Source organism: Muntiacus reevesi, chromosome 4, assembly GCF_963930625.1.
Source record: "Muntiacus reevesi chromosome 4, mMunRee1.1, whole genome shotgun sequence".
Lineage (NCBI taxonomy): Eukaryota > Metazoa > Chordata > Mammalia > Artiodactyla > Cervidae > Muntiacus > Muntiacus reevesi.
The window spans coordinates 107,674,427-107,691,968 of record NC_089252.1 but is presented as its reverse complement, the minus strand read 5'-3'; the positions used below and the strand labels follow the sequence as shown (position 1 = coordinate 107,691,968).

The following is a 17,542-nucleotide window of genomic DNA, read 5'->3' as shown; positions in this document are numbered from 1 at the left end:
TGACCCGGAGCCCTGTGGACATAGCTCGTCCTTCAGGGTGCATGGTTCCTGGCCTGGGGCCCTGGGGTCCTGGGGCCCCAGCTAGCACTCGTGTTCCCACTGGCCCTCTCCCTCCCTGCCTGGGAGCCTGGCCTAGTTTCCTCTTTCCAGAAGCATTGTCCCCCTCCCTCAACCCCCACCCAGACCTGGCACTTCTGCCTTTGTTTCTAGGTTTTCTGGGGCTGGTAGGAGGCAGACAAACTGAGGCCACCAAAATTTAGCAAATTGAAGACTATTGTGTTCTTGAGGTTTTATAAAAAAATTATTTTATTTATTTGTTTTTGGCTGTGCTGGGTCTTCATTACTGCACAGGCTTTCTCTAGTTGTGGCGAGGGGGGCTATTCTGTAGTTGTGATGTGCAGGCTTCCCATTATTGTTGCGGAGCAGCTGCTCTAGAGCACACGGCTTCAGTAGGTGTGGTGCACGGGCTTAGTTGCTCCACAGTATGTGGGGTCTTCCCAGGTCAGGATTTGAACCCATGTCTCCTGCATTGGCAGGTGGATTCTTTACCACTGAACCACCAAGGAAGTTCCCTGAGATTTGATAATTTCAAAATGTGTGTTGGCTCTCCTGCTGGCAGAGCTTCCCAGGCAGACACAGGACTCAGAGCCCCAGCCACTCCCACCTCCCAGGACTCTGGTGGCAGGTGATTAGGGGGGCTCTAAGCCAGTCAAGCCACTTTCCTCTCATTCCCAGCCATCAGATACCCCAGCCATCAGATACCCCAGCCTTGGCTTGGTTTGGGAGCAGCTCTTTGGGGGCCCTCCTTGTTCCTGGGTTCTGCTCTGCCAGGTTCTAAGTCTGGAAAGGAAGAAAAAGGGAGGAGAAGGATCCAGGCCCAGTTCCTTAGTGCCTATATCCTCATCAAGCATCCTAACCAGCAGTAACTCATCCATAGACCCCCAGGTCCCGGAGGACAGTCTGTGGCAGCATTCCCAACTTTAGCTCCAGGCCTGGCCCCCAGGGGAGGGCCAGTAAATGTTCGTAGGGGTCAGGAAGAGATCTGTAAAATGGGCAGTCCTCCCTGGGGAAGAGGGTTGACTCCTGGTTCCCAAAGGACTCCTGGACTCAGAGGTGGCCCTGTGTGACACTTGTGACCCAGAGAAGCGATGAAACCTTCCTGAGTCTCTATCTCTCAGTTGAGAAGGATGGTCAGTGGTGTCCTTGATGAAGGACAGAAGCTCAGGTGTGTGTAACATGCCTGGTACCCAGGAGGCGCTCTGTGAACCGCTGCCACTGCTGGTAACAATCACTAAATGGCAGAGCCTGGTCTAGCCCCAGGGTTGTGGGGCTGAGCTCCATGCATGAAAAGAGCGCAGCAGCTGCCCGCGTTGTCCTCACTGCCTGGAAGCCAGCGGGTCTGGGTCCAAGTTTTGTTTTTTTCCAAAAAAATTTCAAGGTAATTCTGATATGCATCTGGGTTTTAAAAAGTGATTACAGGTTTTTCTATTAAATCGTAGGTTTGGTGATATAGAGTCCTATTATTCTTTTGTTGCGGGTCCCAGTTTTGACTCTCACGACCCAGTGCTGTGACTCTGGGCAGGTCACTTCACCTCTCAGAGTCACCAGTTCCCCACAGGAGAAGGCCGATGCTGGTTCTCTTCAGCAGATGGTGAGTCCTGAATGAGGTGGTGTCTGTGACCAAGCACCGTGGCCAACACAGCACTGGCTGAGCACCAGGGAGGGACAGTTGTTGCGAAGGGGGTGTAACTCTGTCAGTCATCCAGTGTTCAGACGGGGCCCAGGCATCTGGGGTCAGGAGCATCATGTGAGCCGACCTCCCTGGAACTCAGCCGCTGAGGAGGACAGGATACAGCCAGAACTTAATGAAGCGAGGTCTCATCTGGCGTGGGGCCAACTCATCCATAGCTGCAAAATCGGTTCCATTAGCTCCCTTAATGAGCTACGAAAGCCGGGGAAATGAGTGCGTGAGAGAGTAATGGCACATGTCTGAGGCTCTAATTTGAGACCGTGGTTAAAAAGTCAGATTTGACGTGACCAACAACTCTCCAATAGCACTGGTGCCCTTGCGGGGAAGGAGAGGGTGAAGCCAGTGAGGAGGGGATGACTCTGGATCTATAAAGAAAATTGTTATTGTTATTTAGTGGCTCAGTTGTGTCTGACTCTTTTGTGACCCCATAGATTGTAGCCTGCCAGGCTCCTTTGTCCATGGGATTTCCCAGGCAAGAGTACTGGAGTGGGTTGCCATTCCCTCCTCCAGGGGTGCTTGACAACTCAGGGATGGAACCTGCATCTCCTATGTAGGCAGGCAGGTTGTTTATCATCTGAGCCCCCTGGGAAGCCCTTATAAGAGAAGCTACTGAGACCTTAAGAAGGAAGTTCCTGCTTAGAACCCTGAACTTGAGGTCAGTCTATACCACCCCATCCGAGGCTAATGCCTCTGTTCTAAGTAGGCAAAGCAGCCAGCAGGGGTCCCATGAACTGGCCAGGGGCCACAATGCCATGCCTGCTGCTGACGACACAGGGCAGGTGGTCTCAACATCTAGCTCTAAAATGAATTCTGCTCTTCCAGTGGTGTCTCATAAAGTTAGAGATATGTCCCCATGGGAAAATAATCCCAAATAATTACAGAGCTCGGAGCTGGAAGGGAGTTCAGATATGGTTGAGTTGAAAACTCTTACCAGGGAGGGAGTTTAGTAAGTCCAAAGAGCTTTTTCTCACCTGTAACCTTCCTCTGTAGAGAACTGGGGTTCTCCACGGTGGAAAAAAAATGTCGCAAAGCTAGATTTTCCCGTAACATTCTGTGCAGACCCACTGCCTGAGCGTTTGACACCCAGCATGTGTGTTGTGGTGTAATCAACAACCCAGAGATTCCATTCCTAAGAATTCCAGCCCGCCCCTGCCTGAGGCTGGGCTGAGACCCCGGCATGGGAGAGAAGGTGTTGGGGGACCTCAGCAATCCTTCCTGCCTCTCCCCTCTCCTCTGGCTCCAAACAAAGCTGGAATTCCAAGAAAGGGGAAGTTATGGGAATTTGCTGACTCACAGATCAGCGCGAGGAAGTGGACCCCCAGCCTCTGGGAGGTTCCCTTTGCTGTACGGTTGATGTCTCTCGGGCTGTGGGCTGTCCTGAAATCCAGAGTTCACATTTCTTAATTTGCTGCTGTCTCACTGATGGGAGAGATGATAAACCAGCTGTCTTCCCCCGGAAGGAGTGGGTGTTCCGGCAGAGGCCCTAGCAGCTTGGCCAAGGCTGCAGGTTAATTGGCTTGGAGTGTGGAGGTTGGGGTGGGGTGGGAGAGGCTGCTTGTCCAGCCCGGGGCCTTGGGGCGTCCTGTGTGTGTGGGAGAGAGAGAGAGCGATACTGTGAACATTTTTACTAGAGAAGAGCCTGTCCAGGGGTGAACTGGCTGTGTGAAGGGACATGTGGGTCTGGGAAGGCAGCCTTTTCTGGGCTGGGAGATGGCTGAAGAAGAGTGATGGAGGCTGGTCCCTAGGCTGTGTCTTACATAGTCGCTGCAGACACCCCATAGCTCTCTGATGCTCTACGAAGGCAGACAGAGTGCTTTCACAGCTCTGGGCAATGTGAAGTGGAGGGTCCTACAGTGGAGATAGGATCTCAGTGGGAAAGCAGGTCTGAGCAGAAGGGTCTAGGCTTGGTCACCTGCCCAGGCAAGACTGTCACAGGTTGAGTTGTGGCAGCAAGACCCCAATATTTCTTGGGCACCTGTCTGTGCCCAGTTCTCTGCTTGACACTTTAGAGAAATAGAAAATATTGGACAAATAAATGGACAGATTGTTGTTGTTGTTTAGTCACTAAGTTGTGTCCAGCTCTTCTGGGACCTCATGGACTATAGCCCGCCAGGCTCCTCTATCCATGGGATTTTTCCAGCAAGAATACTGGAGTGGGTTGCCATTTCCTTCTCCAGGGGATCTTCCCGACCCAGGGATTGAACCCACATCTCCTGCGTTGGTAAGCAGATTCTTTAGCACTGAGCCACTTGGGAAGCCCAAATGGACAGATTGATGGGTCTTATTTTCAAAGTTGATATCATGAAGTCCAGAGACACACACATACCATGGCCCACACACACTGACACACATTCCTCATCCCCATACCACCTACACCCATACACACCTATGCACGTACCCCTGGCACGCATGCACTCGTGTACAGGTGCCCATGTTTCCAAGCACGTGAACATACTTACACACACACTCCCCTGCTCGTGTGCACGCCATGCCCCTATGCACACATTTATTTTGGAGCAAGATTCCCGAGTCTTGCCCGCAGTAGTTTTGGCCACCACCTCTCTGACTTGGGGCCACCCTGGCCTCTCATCCCCGCTCTGGGAGGGGTTGTCTGGATGCTCTGTGTGGATTCCTGCTCTCCTCCGGCCCAGCCTCACCTTACTCCAGCCTGGCGGCCCCAGGGCAGTGACTTCATCCTCCAGAGCCTCTTTGCCTCAGTCTACACACTGGGGCTGTTGGTTCCCGCCCTGCTTGCCTCACAGGGTGGCACCGAGCATTCCCATGAGATAAAGGAAGAGTGTTTTGTAAAATGTAAATTGTTTTCCAAACAGTCAATTGCTGCAGTTGTTTTCCCAGCTCCTGAACTCAAGAATCCCTCCACTGGCTGTAAACCCTGTGCTTGGGTGGGAAGAGACGCTGTGTGGAGGAAGTGGAGCAGCCTGGCCAATTCTGAGGCTCCATTACACCTGGAGAGCCGGAGGGGCACGGGCGGCTGTGTCTCTGGGGCGCAGGCTCCTCTGCCCTCAAGCTGTGAGGGGGTCTGCAGTCTGGTGGGGTTGGTCAGCATCTCGGCCATCTGGCTGCAAGCTCTGGGGGTTGATGAGAAATGGCAAAGGAGAGTGAGGGGAGGAGGGCAAAGTGGAAGCCACTTCAGCAGAGTAGTTACTTCATGAACTAGAGCATTGTCATTTGATCAAGGAAGTGTCCTCTCAGATTCAGTACTTACCTGACATCAGTGGGGGGGCCACACCTCCAGCACAGCGGGGAGCCATCCCAGAGGAGGAAACCAGGGTTCCATCCCACAGGTGTGCAGGGGAGCCTGTTGGTTCCATCCCACAGAGTAGCTGGAGCTGTGGAGCGACTCAGGAGACATCACAGACCCTCCCAGCTCTGGTGTACCTCTGGGGGGCTCGGGGGCATCGGGTGGGAGTGAGGCCAAGATGTGGATCTGTTGGGCACCCCATCTTCTTTTCTTCCCAGCTGTGACTGGGAACCAGGATACTGAGTGGCCTTCAGCAGTTTCAGGCGTTTGGATATGGGGGTCAATGGAGACCCAGAGGCTGCTTTGTGAGCACAGTGATGTTGGAAAGGGGCTGTAGTAGGTACTTTGAGGAGCCCCTGACCAGAGGTCCCCTTTGTGGTTCCCATCCTTCCAGTGTAGCCCAAGCCCTGCATCTTAACACCAGGGAAACAGAGGCATAGAGAGGCAAAAGACTGGCCCCAGGTCACACTGAGAGTAGGAGTAGAACCCAGGCGTCCTGTCTTAGCCCTGTGCTCTTTTCCATGCCTGGGAGGATGGGGCTCTTGCTTGAGGACCCATTTTATGAAGGATAGTGACCCCTCAGGTACTTGCATGAGTGAAGCCTACTTGTAGCGATGGGCTTGTGGGCTGGAGGAGTCAGGATGGGCTTCCTAGAAGAGGAGGTGAAGTCTGGTTGGCCAGAGAGGGTCGGTGAGCACAGCGGGGAGGAAGCTGGGCCAGGCTGTCACGTCTCTCCTTTGTTGAGCCTTCCTGGCCCCTCAGTTTCTTCTTCTTCTCTCCCCACGATGGGTTGTGAGGGTTTCTTCCCTTTACCCCCACTTTATAGATTTGTTCATTAAATCCCCGAGTATTACCCGAGCCAGTGCTCTGTGTGAGCACTGGAACCCAGACTGGCCCTGCCCGTGGGGGCCCACAGTCTGATGCTGGAGACGGCCCGGTGCCGGCCTGACTGGGGAAACTGCTGCATGATCTAGGGTGTTACTCACCTCCCTCTGCCTCCATGTAGTAATAAAGTCCCTTCCTCCTAATATTTGTAAAAGGCTCAGAACAGAGCCAGGCATATTGGAAGTGTATCGTCTATATGTGTATGTGTGTGTTTATAGAGTTATCAAAGGAACAAGCTAATTGTAGGTCATGAGTAAATGATGCACAGGAGGGAGGAGAAAAGGGCGATGATGCAGGAGCTTTCTGGGAGCAGGCAATGTTTTCTTAACATTAAAAAAAATTTGTGCTTATTATTTATTTATTTGGTTGCACCGGGTCTTAGTTGTGGCATGTGGGATCTAGTCCCCTGACCAGGGATCAAACCCATCATCCCATCCTTTGTTTGTTCCAGAGCTTAGCGTTTTCTGCCAAGCCCCAGCTGGGGACTCCCAGGTTAACCCCACCTGCCTCTCCCTTCATGCTGCCTCCAGCCTGCTGGAGGTGCAGAGGCAAAAACCACTGAGGGAGGTGCTGGGAGGACTTCTCAGAGCAGGAGACATCTGAACCGAGCCCAGAACGTTCCTCATAAAGGGAGAGCTGGCCCAGTGAAGAAGGAGATGGAGCAAGAGAGCACGTGGTGAGGGCAGAGCGTGAGGCTTGTTTGGGATCAGCACGTCCGTCCGGCATTCCAGCCTGAGCCAGGTGTTCTGGGCCCAGGGCAGCAGAAAGGGAGCTGGGAGAGGAAGGCGCGCTCTGGATGCCAGGGAAGGAGGTGGTCTTTATCTGGAGTGCGAGGGCTGGGGATTTAAGGAATGAGGGTGGGGACAGGTGGAGAAGAGCCAGAGAGGAGGAGGCGGGACCGAGGACCCCACAGAAAACCTGTCAGCTGTGGGCTGGGCCTTTGAGGAGAGAAGAGAGAGGACCCTGGTACAGGGGTCGGGATACCAGAAGCAGGACAGAGTGAGGGTCCAGGAACCCTCCTGGAGGCCCTGCCAGGACATGGTCAGGTCGGCTAGGGAAGAGGTGGCAGGGGGCAGGGAGAAGTGTTGGGAGGCCAAGCAGAGACGAGGTGCAGAGAGGACAGAGAAGGGAGGGAAAATGGTGCATCTTTGATCCTGCGGTTGAAGCCTGAGGCGCCTCAGGACACAGTGGGGGCAGGGGGAGCTGATGTGACCAAGCCTCTTTCCCCCAGTGCTGTTAAGTAAGAAGCTGGTGCATGGGAGCTGTGTGGGCAGGGAACAGAGGCGGCAAAGGCAGCACGAGCAAGGGATCCATGGTTTCCAGGCCGGGAGCGTCTGCCTACAGCCGCCTCTGTGTGCCCCATTCTGGACTGTTAGCGGAGCGGGAGCCCCCGAGCTGGTGGAGGGGCCTGCCCACCTCCTTGCACTCCACACTCGGGTCAAAGGGGACAGCTCCTCAGACCAGTGGCAGCAGCAGATGCGGAGGCCCACTGCCTTCCTCTCCACCTCAGTTGATCTTTGCCTAGAGAGCTTTGTCCCGGAGGCTGCCCCGCACATATCCTAGAGGAGGGGAGACCATCCTGCCCAGGAAGGAAAGCAGGACCCATGGTGGCCCAGGGTCCTGTGGGTACTGAGCCAGATGGAGCTGGTCTCAGCCTGTCTTGGTTTCCAACCTCACTCTTTAGCCCTGTTCAACCAGGAAGCAGATGTGAGCAGCCTTACTGGGGGATGCCTCATCTCTGTTCTCCCCATTCTGGGCCACATCCCCCAGAAGGCCGACTTCTCCACCCCCTCCACCTCTGAGCATGACCAATTCAAGGTCTTGCTCATTTCCGGTAATTGGCCTTAAGGTTGGCAGCCACAGTCTGGGGCTGAGTTAACCCGAGCAAAGATCCTGACACCCACCCACCTGCTGCCTGCTTCACTATGATGCATCCTGTGGGGATGACTGTTATTACTCCATTTTACGGAGTTGTGGGCTGTGGCTTGGAGCTGTGAATGTTTGCTTGAGGTTACACTGAGTCACGGAGGAATTTAGCCCCAAGCTTGGAAACCTCACCCTACCAAGGAGTCACCCCCATCAAACAGGGTCCTCCTCGCCAGCCTCTACCTCTGGCCCACAACCCTCATCCCATTGGAAACATGAGGCTCTGGGGATGTGTGGCTCCTGGCACAGGGTCTCACAACTGATGTGTGATTTGACTACAAAATCCTCTCAATTTCCACCTCAGTTGCTGCCCCCCGGGAAAGGAGGCGGGGGCTTCTCTGGCTTCTGAGCCTTTCCAAGCTTTCAGCTACCTCCCAGGCCTTCCTGAGCTACCAGCTAAGCTTGCTTGAAGCTGACCCTCAGCCATGCAGAGGCTCATTGAATCACACATCCAACCTGGATTGGAATCCTCCTTTTGCCCTTCATCAGCTGGGTGACCTTAGGCAGGTCACAGGCCTCTCTGAGCCTACGTGTCCTTGTCTGCCCAGTGAGGGCAGTGGCACTGTCTGGGTGGCTCCTGGGGAAGTGGATTCTGGGCCTGACACTGTCTGTGCCTCCCTGCCCTCAGCTCCTGTACGACAGCCCCAAGGCCCGGCAGGAGGTGGACCACCACTGGCAGGCCTCAGGCGGCCCCCACATCGTGCGCATCCTGGATGTTTATGAGAATATGCATCACAGCAAACGCTGTCTCCTCATTGTCATGGAATGGTATGCTGGCCCACCCTCCCTCAGCATCTCATTCGTACCCCTATGGCCCCCACCATTCCCCAACTCCCGCCATTCTTTAGGGGGCCTCTCTGTTCTTCAGATAGCAGCCCCGAGAGGGCCCCCCAGCCCCCGAAGGGTGATGGACCTGGGCAGCTGGCCCCAAGGGCACTCCTGCACAGGTGGAATCCTCAGGGGCTGTAATATGGCTTCCTTGGGTGTGATTCCCACTCCGTGAGGAGGGGCTGGGAGAGCTGCCAGAGAAGGCTGCCAAGCCCTGAATGTGGCTGGGATGAGGGGAGACTGGGGGAAGAGTGGGATATATGCTGTCCCCTCGGCTTTCTCCTCACCTGGATTTGTGCTCCCATGGCTATCCCCCCCACCCCTGATGTTGGGTGACCCTGGCCAGGATCCAGGAGCCAGTGGCCTCCTCCGTCCTGGGCTTCTCCCGTGAGCACTGTGGCTCAGCCCTAACCTTCCTCAGAACCTGGGCCCTGGGTCTTGATCTCCAGCTCCTTCCTGTCTGCCTTTCAAGTTCCCCCTCACCCCATAGGGTAGCAGCTCTTGAGTCAGATTTGGGGTTCAGATCCTGACTCTGTCACTCACTAGCTGTGTGACCTTGGGCAGGCCTCTCACCTCTCTGGATCGCTGTAACTTCCATGTAAAGTGTGGAGGGAGATCTTGGTGTGGCATTCACCCTGTTCATTCTAAGTGCTCTGTGTGTGCTGTTGAATCAGTCTTCCCAACTCTGTGAGGTTGGTGCGCTAATCCCTGTTTTACAGAAGAGGAAGCTGAGGCACAGAGAGGTGAAGGGACCCACCCAGGATCACACAGCAGTACGCACAAAGGGTTTGCCCAGGGCACAGCACACAGTAGGTGCTCAGAAAACGGTGGTCATGAGGATGATAACTGACATCTCATTCCTCACTTGGGTAAACTTGGATAAAGGTGGGGCTGCCAGATCAAGACAGTGTTCCTGGGAACATAGATGCTCCCTGGGGAAGATCCTCCCCTAGTTCTAAGAGTTGAGTTCAACCCACCCAAGCCAATAGCCCACCACGCACCAGGCTCTTCAAGACACAGCAAGGCTGACAGTGACCGTTCCCCAGGGGAAGAGCAGTAGGGCTGGGGGCCTGGGCCCACGACTCAGGGCAGGGGCAGGTCGATGCCTGATTCTCCCCCTCTACCCCTGCTTTCTCCGACAGCATGGAAGGTGGTGAGTTGTTCAGCAGGATTCAGGAGCGTGGTGACCAGGCTTTCACTGAAAGAGGTACGGATGTGCTGCTGCACGGGGAGTTTGGGCTGAGATGGGGCACACAGAGTTTCCTTGTGATGCTGGGCAAGACGCTGTCCCTCTCTGTGCCTCAGTTTCCCCAGCTGAACAAAAGCGGGGGTGGGGAGAGTGTTCATCCCCCAAGGGGTTCTGTGAGCCTGTGGCAGCTTGTCAGAGGTGGACTCCCCATGGGTCTGGGATGGAGGCCTCAATGCTTCTTGGTGCCAGCCAGCAGCTGAGCTGGGGGCATCTCCAGAAGAAACTAGGGGGACCAGAGTCAGGCTATGAGGTGGGGTCCTGGGTGGCAGGAGTGCACCATCTTGTGCTTTCCCAAAAGGAGTGATGGGACAGGGCCCCCTAAGCTGCCTGACCCTCGACTTCCTTCCACGGCTCCCTCCTCTGTCCGTGTCTGCAGAAGCTGCAGAGATCATGCGGGATATTGGCACTGCCATCCAGTTTCTGCACAGCCGGAACATCGCCCACCGAGATGTCAAGGTGAGGCTCTAGGACCCATGTTGGGAGACCAGGACAAAGAGTGCCATTCACAAACCCCAATGGTCCCAGCATCCACCGGATGGAGGCCATGTTCCTTGATGGCATTCCAGGCCTCTCCCCGTGGCCCATACTGCACGACTCAGCCTCTCCTCCCATGGTCCCAGCGTGTTCATTGTGCTCTAGCCAGATAGGTCTCCTTGTTTCCTTCAAGCATATGTAATCCCAGTAGCCATAAGAATAAACTAGTGCCTACCTTGAGTCACTGGGTCCTGAGAAGCATCTCGTTTAATCCTCATCCAGCCCTGTGAGAGGGTGCCATTACCCATTTGACAGATGAGGAAACCGAGACTCAGAGAGCGATTGTCTTGCTCAAGGCTCTGCAGATGCTGCACTGTCGTTTTGCTCAAGGCTCTGCAGATGCCTCACTGGGGATTCATGCATTCATTTGTTCACTCAGCAAGAATTTTGTGAAGACAGTGTGCCAGGCTTCAGGGGCAGGGTTGCCCAACACTGTTGGAGCTCATGTGAAGTAACAGCCATAGTTCCTGTAGGCAGAGCCCTCTGATGGCAGCATTTTAGGGGAAGGGAGGCCCTTTGCTGGGCACTGGACAAAGGAGCGGAGGTGATCCCAGTGGCTGGACCTGCTGTCCTTCCGGTGGACGGGCTTGAGAGTGTTCTCTCCAAATTTCCTGTCCAGGGAGGACTGGATCTTACAGGTGATCAGTGTCAGATGGAAGAGATGCAAACTGAGGCAGCTTCACATACACACACGCACACACGTGCATGTGCCAGCCACTGTCAGAGCAGAATTACAACTCCTGGGCCCTCGGCCCCCAACCTAGACCCTGACTGCCCCGCCCCCCCAGGCTTATTTCCTCCTAAAACTGGGCAGAGGAAACCCGAAGGTCCAGCCGCTGCATCAGATTCTTCCCCTGGCTGAATATTGCCAACTCGTGCGGTTACCCTTTGATTTTAGATACACGTGGAGCCACAACAGTCTCACATTCTGAACCGTTGCTTTATTTTGGCCCTGGCCTCCTTTTTTTCCCTTAAGGGGAGAAAAACCTTCTATGGAGAAGATTCCTATACAAAAACTGCTTCCCTGTTTTCCACCCCAGTCCAAGTTTGGATCATCTCAAATAGACCCTGAGAAATAGTTTTCACTGGCTCCAAACTGAAACTCCATGTCCCACCCCATCCCTCTGCCCCAGCTGGGCTGCTTCTCTCCGTGGGTCTAGGTCCTACCCATTCATTAGAAAGCAGCTCGAGGGCTGCCTGCTCCATGCAGACCTCCCCACTGCCTTCATCCCTCAGACCTTCTGTTCCCTACAACCAGGAAGACTAGCCTCTGTGCAGCTCCCGGGGCCTGAGTTCCCCGAGCAACTTCAGGTATGGGCCTGTTGTGCAGGTTCATTCTGGGCGGGGTACAGGATGTGTTCTTGGTAGTGCTGGCTCACGAGCAGCCCGCTGTTCCCCTGGAACCCTCATCTTGGCATCTCATGGCAGCATCACCGACTCAAGCTCAGAAGTCCCTGCCCCTGGGCTCTCTGTGGCACTCAGTTATCCCCAGGCTTGGTGGAACCACTGCCTCAGTTTCCCCTCTGTGAAACAAGGTGTCACCTCTCAGCCATATTAGTCTCCTCCACCTTTGGCCCACGTCATTGGTGGCCGAGACCCAGGTCTTTTTTAATGAGATGGACCCGGCTTCTCCTGCCTCAGTTTGGATGAGGGAGGGAGGAAGGAAATCTGCCTGTAGATCACTGTGGAAATCTGCCCCCACCTGGTGCCTGACTCCAGACTAATGTTTTCTCTCCCTGGACCAGCCTGAAAACCTGCTCTACACATCCAAGGACAAAGATGCGGTGCTGAAGCTCACGGACTTTGGTTTTGCCAAAGAGACCACCCAGAATGCCCTGCAAACTCCATGTTACACTCCCTACTATGTGGGTGAGTCCCTGGGATGTGGCTGGTACCTCTTTACTGCACCCTGCCCCCTCACCCCCGCCCCGCTGTGGTCTGGGGCAGCCTGTGGGACACAGAAGCCAAAGGGTTAAAGTGCTGTGAGGAGGGAGGGGAGGGTTCTTGTCTGTGTGGAGGTGGCAGCTGGGGGGCCGGAGGCTGCAAAAATATTCTCCCAAACTTCAGTTTCTGCTTTTGAAAATAGATCCAGGAAAATTCTGGCTCTGGCCTGTGAGCTGAATGACATCACAGTGGCTCTAAATATATATGTGATAAAAGGCTGCCGTCGGCTTGGGATGGAGCCCAAGCGCGGTTGTTTTTCTCCGGTTTTTATCTTCCTGGGAGTCATATTCAGAAAGTGGGCAGGCGCCTCCTCCTACATGAGAGGGAAGCAGGGGACCAGCCACCTGCGTTTTGGGAAAGCGTCCCTTAGGTGAGGGCCAGGATGGGCCCCGGGGCTTCGCACACACTCATGCTTCCTGGAAAAGCTCCCTGCTCCCCTGTGAGCAGGTAGCCCCTAGACCTGGAGAAGCCACCCCCCCCCAACCCCCAGAAAGAGGGGAGAGTGGGGTGATGACTCGTTTACAGAGGACTCTTCTCCCTCAGGATAAGCCTTCCGAGAGCTGTTGAAGGGGTGGGAAGCCCCCAGAGACAGCTGGAATGACACTCTGTTTACCAGGACGTGTTTTGCAGTATTTTGACTTAGTAATCTCCCGGCCTACCGATCTCATTGCACAGATGGGAAGACCAAAGCCCCATGGGATGGTTGCCAGGTGAACAGTGGGACCCAGAGCCCTGGCCATGGCCCCTCCTTGCCCATGACCTAGGCTATCTGTTCAGGAGGCAGGGGACGCAGGGCAGCTGCTGGGCTGGGGCCCTCTCCCCTATGGCAGGACCCCACCCAACCCCTGACTGCCCTTCTCTCCTTTCCCTACCACACCACAGCCGAGATTGGCCCAAGGTATCTAGGAGGTTATCATCTCTTACAGCCCAGCCTGAAAGTGGGTTTATTTTATCTGGGAGCTGTTGTTCCTCCCCCGACTTCACACACATGCTGCCTTCCCAGAAGGTGCCAGACACCAATCTGCTCTGCCCGATCCCCGGCTCGGGCACCTGCTCCCACCTTGCCCAGCTGTAGGCGTCTGCTGGTGCCCCAAGACCCTTGGACTGAGAGTCCTCCTGTGCCCTCTGCCCCGGCAGCTCCTGAGGTCCTGGGTCCAGAGAAGTATGACAAGTCATGTGACATGTGGTCCCTGGGTGTCATCATGTACATCCTGTGAGTACCATCCCTTTCCTGCACCCCCAGGTACCCTTGGAACCACTTTTGCCCCCACCGTCCGGGGTGAGGGGCTCAAGTGGGCCACTCTTCCAGCAGTCTGCTGTTCCCTTCTGGTCAGGGGACACCTCTCCTTCAGGCTCCCCGAACGCCTCCCCATGCCAAGGGTAGCTGGTGTTCCTGGAGATGAACCCCCCAGTTGGCGGGCTGATACTATTGCCCTGGCGTCTGGCTGCCTGTCTCCCGGTCAGGGTCTTGGGGAGGAGAATGGGTCCGGCCCGGCGCTGCCCCCACACTGGTGCTGAATGACCTCCGCCCTCCCCCAGCCTGTGCGGCTTCCCGCCCTTCTACTCCAACACGGGCCAGGCCATCTCACCGGGGATGAAGAGGAGGATTCGCCTGGGCCAGTATGGCTTCCCCAGCCCTGAGTGGTCCGAGGTCTCCGAGGATGGTAAGTGACTCTTTGCCTAGCTCGCTCCACCGGACCCCAGCAGCCTTCCTTCTGGGAGAGACCACTTAGGTGTCAAACCGACCTGTGTTTAGATCCTGGCCTCCTCCACATCCCAGCTGTGTGATCCTAGGCAAGTCATCTCACCATTTGAACGTCCTTCTCTATGTCTGCCAAATGGGCTCAAAACCTGTCTCAAAACTTCCCCTAATTCTTGTCCTTCATTCATATTTTCCCTTTGGGGACCACGAACAAATCTGCCCTGTATCAGTTATCTATTGCTGCCTAACAAATTACCCCAAACATTTAGTGCCTTATAACAAGAAACCGTTATCAGCACACTGTTTCTGTGGGTTAGGAATTTGGGAGCACGTTGCAGAGCTGGTGGTCTCTGGGAGCGGGAACTGGCTCTGAGCAGCTCCACAGCCTCACCACTGCCCTCTCTTCGCTAGCCAAGCAGCTGATCCGCCTCTTGCTGAAGACAGACCCCACTGAGAGGCTGACCATCACACAATTCATGAACCATCCCTGGATTAACGTGAGTACCTCCTCGTCCTGTGGCGGGCCGGGTGACGAGCTTGAGCAGGGCTGCCAAGAGGGTTGACGGCTCCAGAGGCCCTGGGGTGGGCCACGATATGCGGTAGTACCCTGCCTTTCCCTGCCTTTGCTCCTGATCTCATCAGGCTCCTTCACCGCCCTGAGCCTTGGATTCCCCACTGGAGCCCCGAAGAAAGGGGCTGGTGGCGGGGTGCGGGCAGCCGGTGCTGTCCCAGGTGCTTGCAGGCTCTGATCCACAGGCTTGGGTCTCCTTCCAGCAATCGATGGTGGTGCCTCAGACTCCACTCCACACAGCCCGAGTGCTGCAGGAGGACAGAGACCACTGGGATGAAGTCAAGGTGGGTGGACCATCTTCCCGCAGGTCTCAGGGTTTTGGAAAAAGGGACAGCAGGGTGGTGACCTCCCAGAACCTGGGTCTTTGGCCCCCTCTCGCCTCATGTCAGTGACCACATAGTGGTCTTTGGGCCACACTACCCCATTCAGGGCAGGGCTCCTGACTTGCTCCCTCAGTGAAGTGGGGCTTTGCCCATAATTGCTCTTATGATCTGCAGCATCTGGGAGGGCGGTCAGCTTGCTTTTAGACTCAGGAGAGGCCAGATTTGAGCCTGTGGGGCAGTAGCTCAGAGCCTGGACACAACCTTCAGGTGCTGGGTGCACAGCACGATGGTGTCCCCTGAAGGCCCTGTGGTTCTGAGCAGATGACATTGGTCCACGTCCCTGTCCTGCTTACCCTTGGTGTGGTCCCAGGGAGTCACCACACTTCCTGTGCCTTGTCTGAGGTAAGCTCAGTCTTTACCGCAGAGGACTGGAGTGAGGACTGTGTGAGGCAAAGCCGTGGGCCCAGAGCTGGGTACATGGGGGCACTTGGGCAGCAAAGGTGGTCACTGCCATCACTGACATTATTAAGGGGCCACTCAGGCAGGAGGTGATGTCTCTTGAGGTCAGTAGACCTGCTCTCCCCCCACACCCATCCCCAGGAAGAAATGACCAGTGCCTTGGCAACCATGCGGGTGGACTATGACCAGGTGAAGATCAAGGACCTGAAGACTTCTAACAACCGGCTCCTCAACAAGCGGAGGAAGAAGCAGGCAGGCAGCTCCTCGGGCTCGCAGGGCTGCAACAACCAGTAGCTCCTCGACCTTGGGGGAGCCAGAGGACACACTGGAGTGGGCTGAAGCCCTGACCTGGAGGGCTCAGGGTCCTGTTTTTTTAACAAAAGAGTTTGTGTTGTGTTGTGATTTGTCACTTGGAACTTCAGGATGGGGGAACATGACCCCAAGTCCTTCAGAATCGCATGCCAGGGTCAAGCCCTAGAGAGGGGCCAAAACCTGGGCCCTGGGGAGCCACATGCTGCAGCTCCAGTGCCTTTGATCACTATGGCCTGAATGCCCTGTGACTGCATCCCGCCCAGGGCCTGGCCTTAGAGTTCTAGGCCCCTGGGCGTTGTGGTTGGGCTTCCCTCCTTCTGTGAAAACAGCTCTCCGGAGGGTGGGCAGATGGGCCTGGCCTTGGGAAAGGCATCCGGCCACTGGTTGTCATGGCGACCAGGGACAGAGTTGCCAGTCTTGAATGCTGAGTGACTGAGCAAGGGAGGGAGGGGGGCAGTTGAGGGTCGGCCTGCCTTCTTGGGGAGGCTGCTCTCCTTGTGCCACTCACCCGTCTCAGACTCCCCCCTACCCCTGCGTTTTTGGTCTCCTTGAAGTGTCAGGGTCAGTCTGCCTGGCTCCCTAGGTGGTCCTGCGCTGTGTTGCTGCAGCCCCATCCCACAGGGCCCTTGGAAGTCTCCTTCCACAGAGTGCCTGAGCCCAGCCATCCTGTTACGACATCCCCCCCACCCCCACCCAGAGTGACCTCTTACCTCAGTGAGGGGTTTGGGGGGGGCAGATATTTTTAACCCGTTTTTACTTTGGAAAATGTCACTGTGACAAAAGCCAGTACAGTTACCCTGCCCCCACCTGCTCATCGGATCCCAGGCAGGAAAGCCTGTCCTTAAGAGTTGACCCCCTACTCTCCTGGTTGACGGCAGGGCTCGTCTCCTGATGTACTTTTGTGAGAGTGGATGGCTGGAGGCAGGGCTGAGGGGCTCCCCCTTAATCCAGGGCCTCTTTCTGTACTTTGGGTCAGACTCAAGGCAGTGGAGGGCTGCTGCTTAGAGGGTCTGGTCCTTTCTTTTTTGCCCGAGTCGGAGCAGACAGGGCCCCTCCCTCGCTGCTCCAGGGTCACCCAGCCTCACACTGCCCAGGGAGCCTCAGGATGCTGAATGCCTGATATGGGCCTGGCCAGTGCCTGGCCCCCAGCCGCTTCCTGGTTTCTCACCCTTCTCTCATTGGCTGGGAAACCCTAGACCATGTCAGGGAGGATTGCACTGCTGGGTTTTATATCCAGGTATTAATAAACAGCATTTTGGCATTTTTCCCTTGTTCCTGGGTTTCTCGTCTACACGAGTGAACAAAAGTAGCCCAAGGGCATGTGCTCACACCCACTAGTGATTTCACTCCTGCCGGACAGAGTGCTTCAAGCCTGGTAGACATGCCAGGCTGGCTCCAGGGCCACCCTGGCCTCACCAGGCTTGGCGAGGTCAAGGGAACGAAGAGATGGCAGCTGCCCCGTGTCCCCAGTGCACTGTGTGTGTGACACCCACCCCCGGCCTGGTGTGCGCTGGCGTCTGCCCACAGTGGCCACCCCCAGCTGTGTGCCAGCCTGCTGAAGGGCGGGCAGAGCGCCTGCTGCAGCGCTGAGCTATTTTCAGAAGCTGCCAGATTTCATTTGGCAGTGAGAGTGTCGGGGAGGGGAGGGGGCGGGACGCTGGAGACTGTCTTTTGACTACTCCAGCAACAGAGCACCCTCCGCCCCCCCCCCCCCCCCCCCCGAGAGCCCTCGCGGGTCGCCCAGAGGAGGGCCTGGACTGTGGCAGATGCCCCCAGCTTCTGTCCTCCTGGGTCCCC

The 17,542-nt window shown here is 55.9% G+C and overlaps 1 protein-coding gene across 3 annotated transcripts in view; it reads left to right on the top strand.

Moving 5' to 3' along the window:
- MAPKAPK3 (MAPK activated protein kinase 3) overlaps positions 1-17,011 on the top strand; it is a 28,441-nt gene extending 11,430 nt beyond the window's left edge. For 2 of the 3 annotated variants that reach the window (XM_065933600.1, XM_065933601.1), the window contains exons 3-11: positions 8,452-8,591; positions 9,794-9,858; positions 10,277-10,356; positions 12,180-12,303; positions 13,516-13,591; positions 13,918-14,042; positions 14,492-14,577; positions 14,855-14,935; positions 15,575-17,011. In XM_065933600.1, coding sequence (XP_065789672.1) covers positions 8,452-8,591; positions 9,794-9,858; positions 10,277-10,356; positions 12,180-12,303; positions 13,516-13,591; positions 13,918-14,042; positions 14,492-14,577; positions 14,855-14,935; positions 15,575-15,727 — 930 coding nt within the window. In that variant the 3' untranslated portion in view covers positions 15,728-17,011. Of the gene's footprint in view, positions 1-1,499; positions 1,652-8,451; positions 8,592-9,793; positions 9,859-10,276; positions 10,357-12,179; positions 12,304-13,515; positions 13,592-13,917; positions 14,043-14,491; positions 14,578-14,854; positions 14,936-15,574 lie in introns of all 3 variants that reach the window. The other variant, XM_065933602.1, reaches the window with a different exon arrangement.
- Positions 17,012-17,542: the final 531 nt, after the last annotated feature.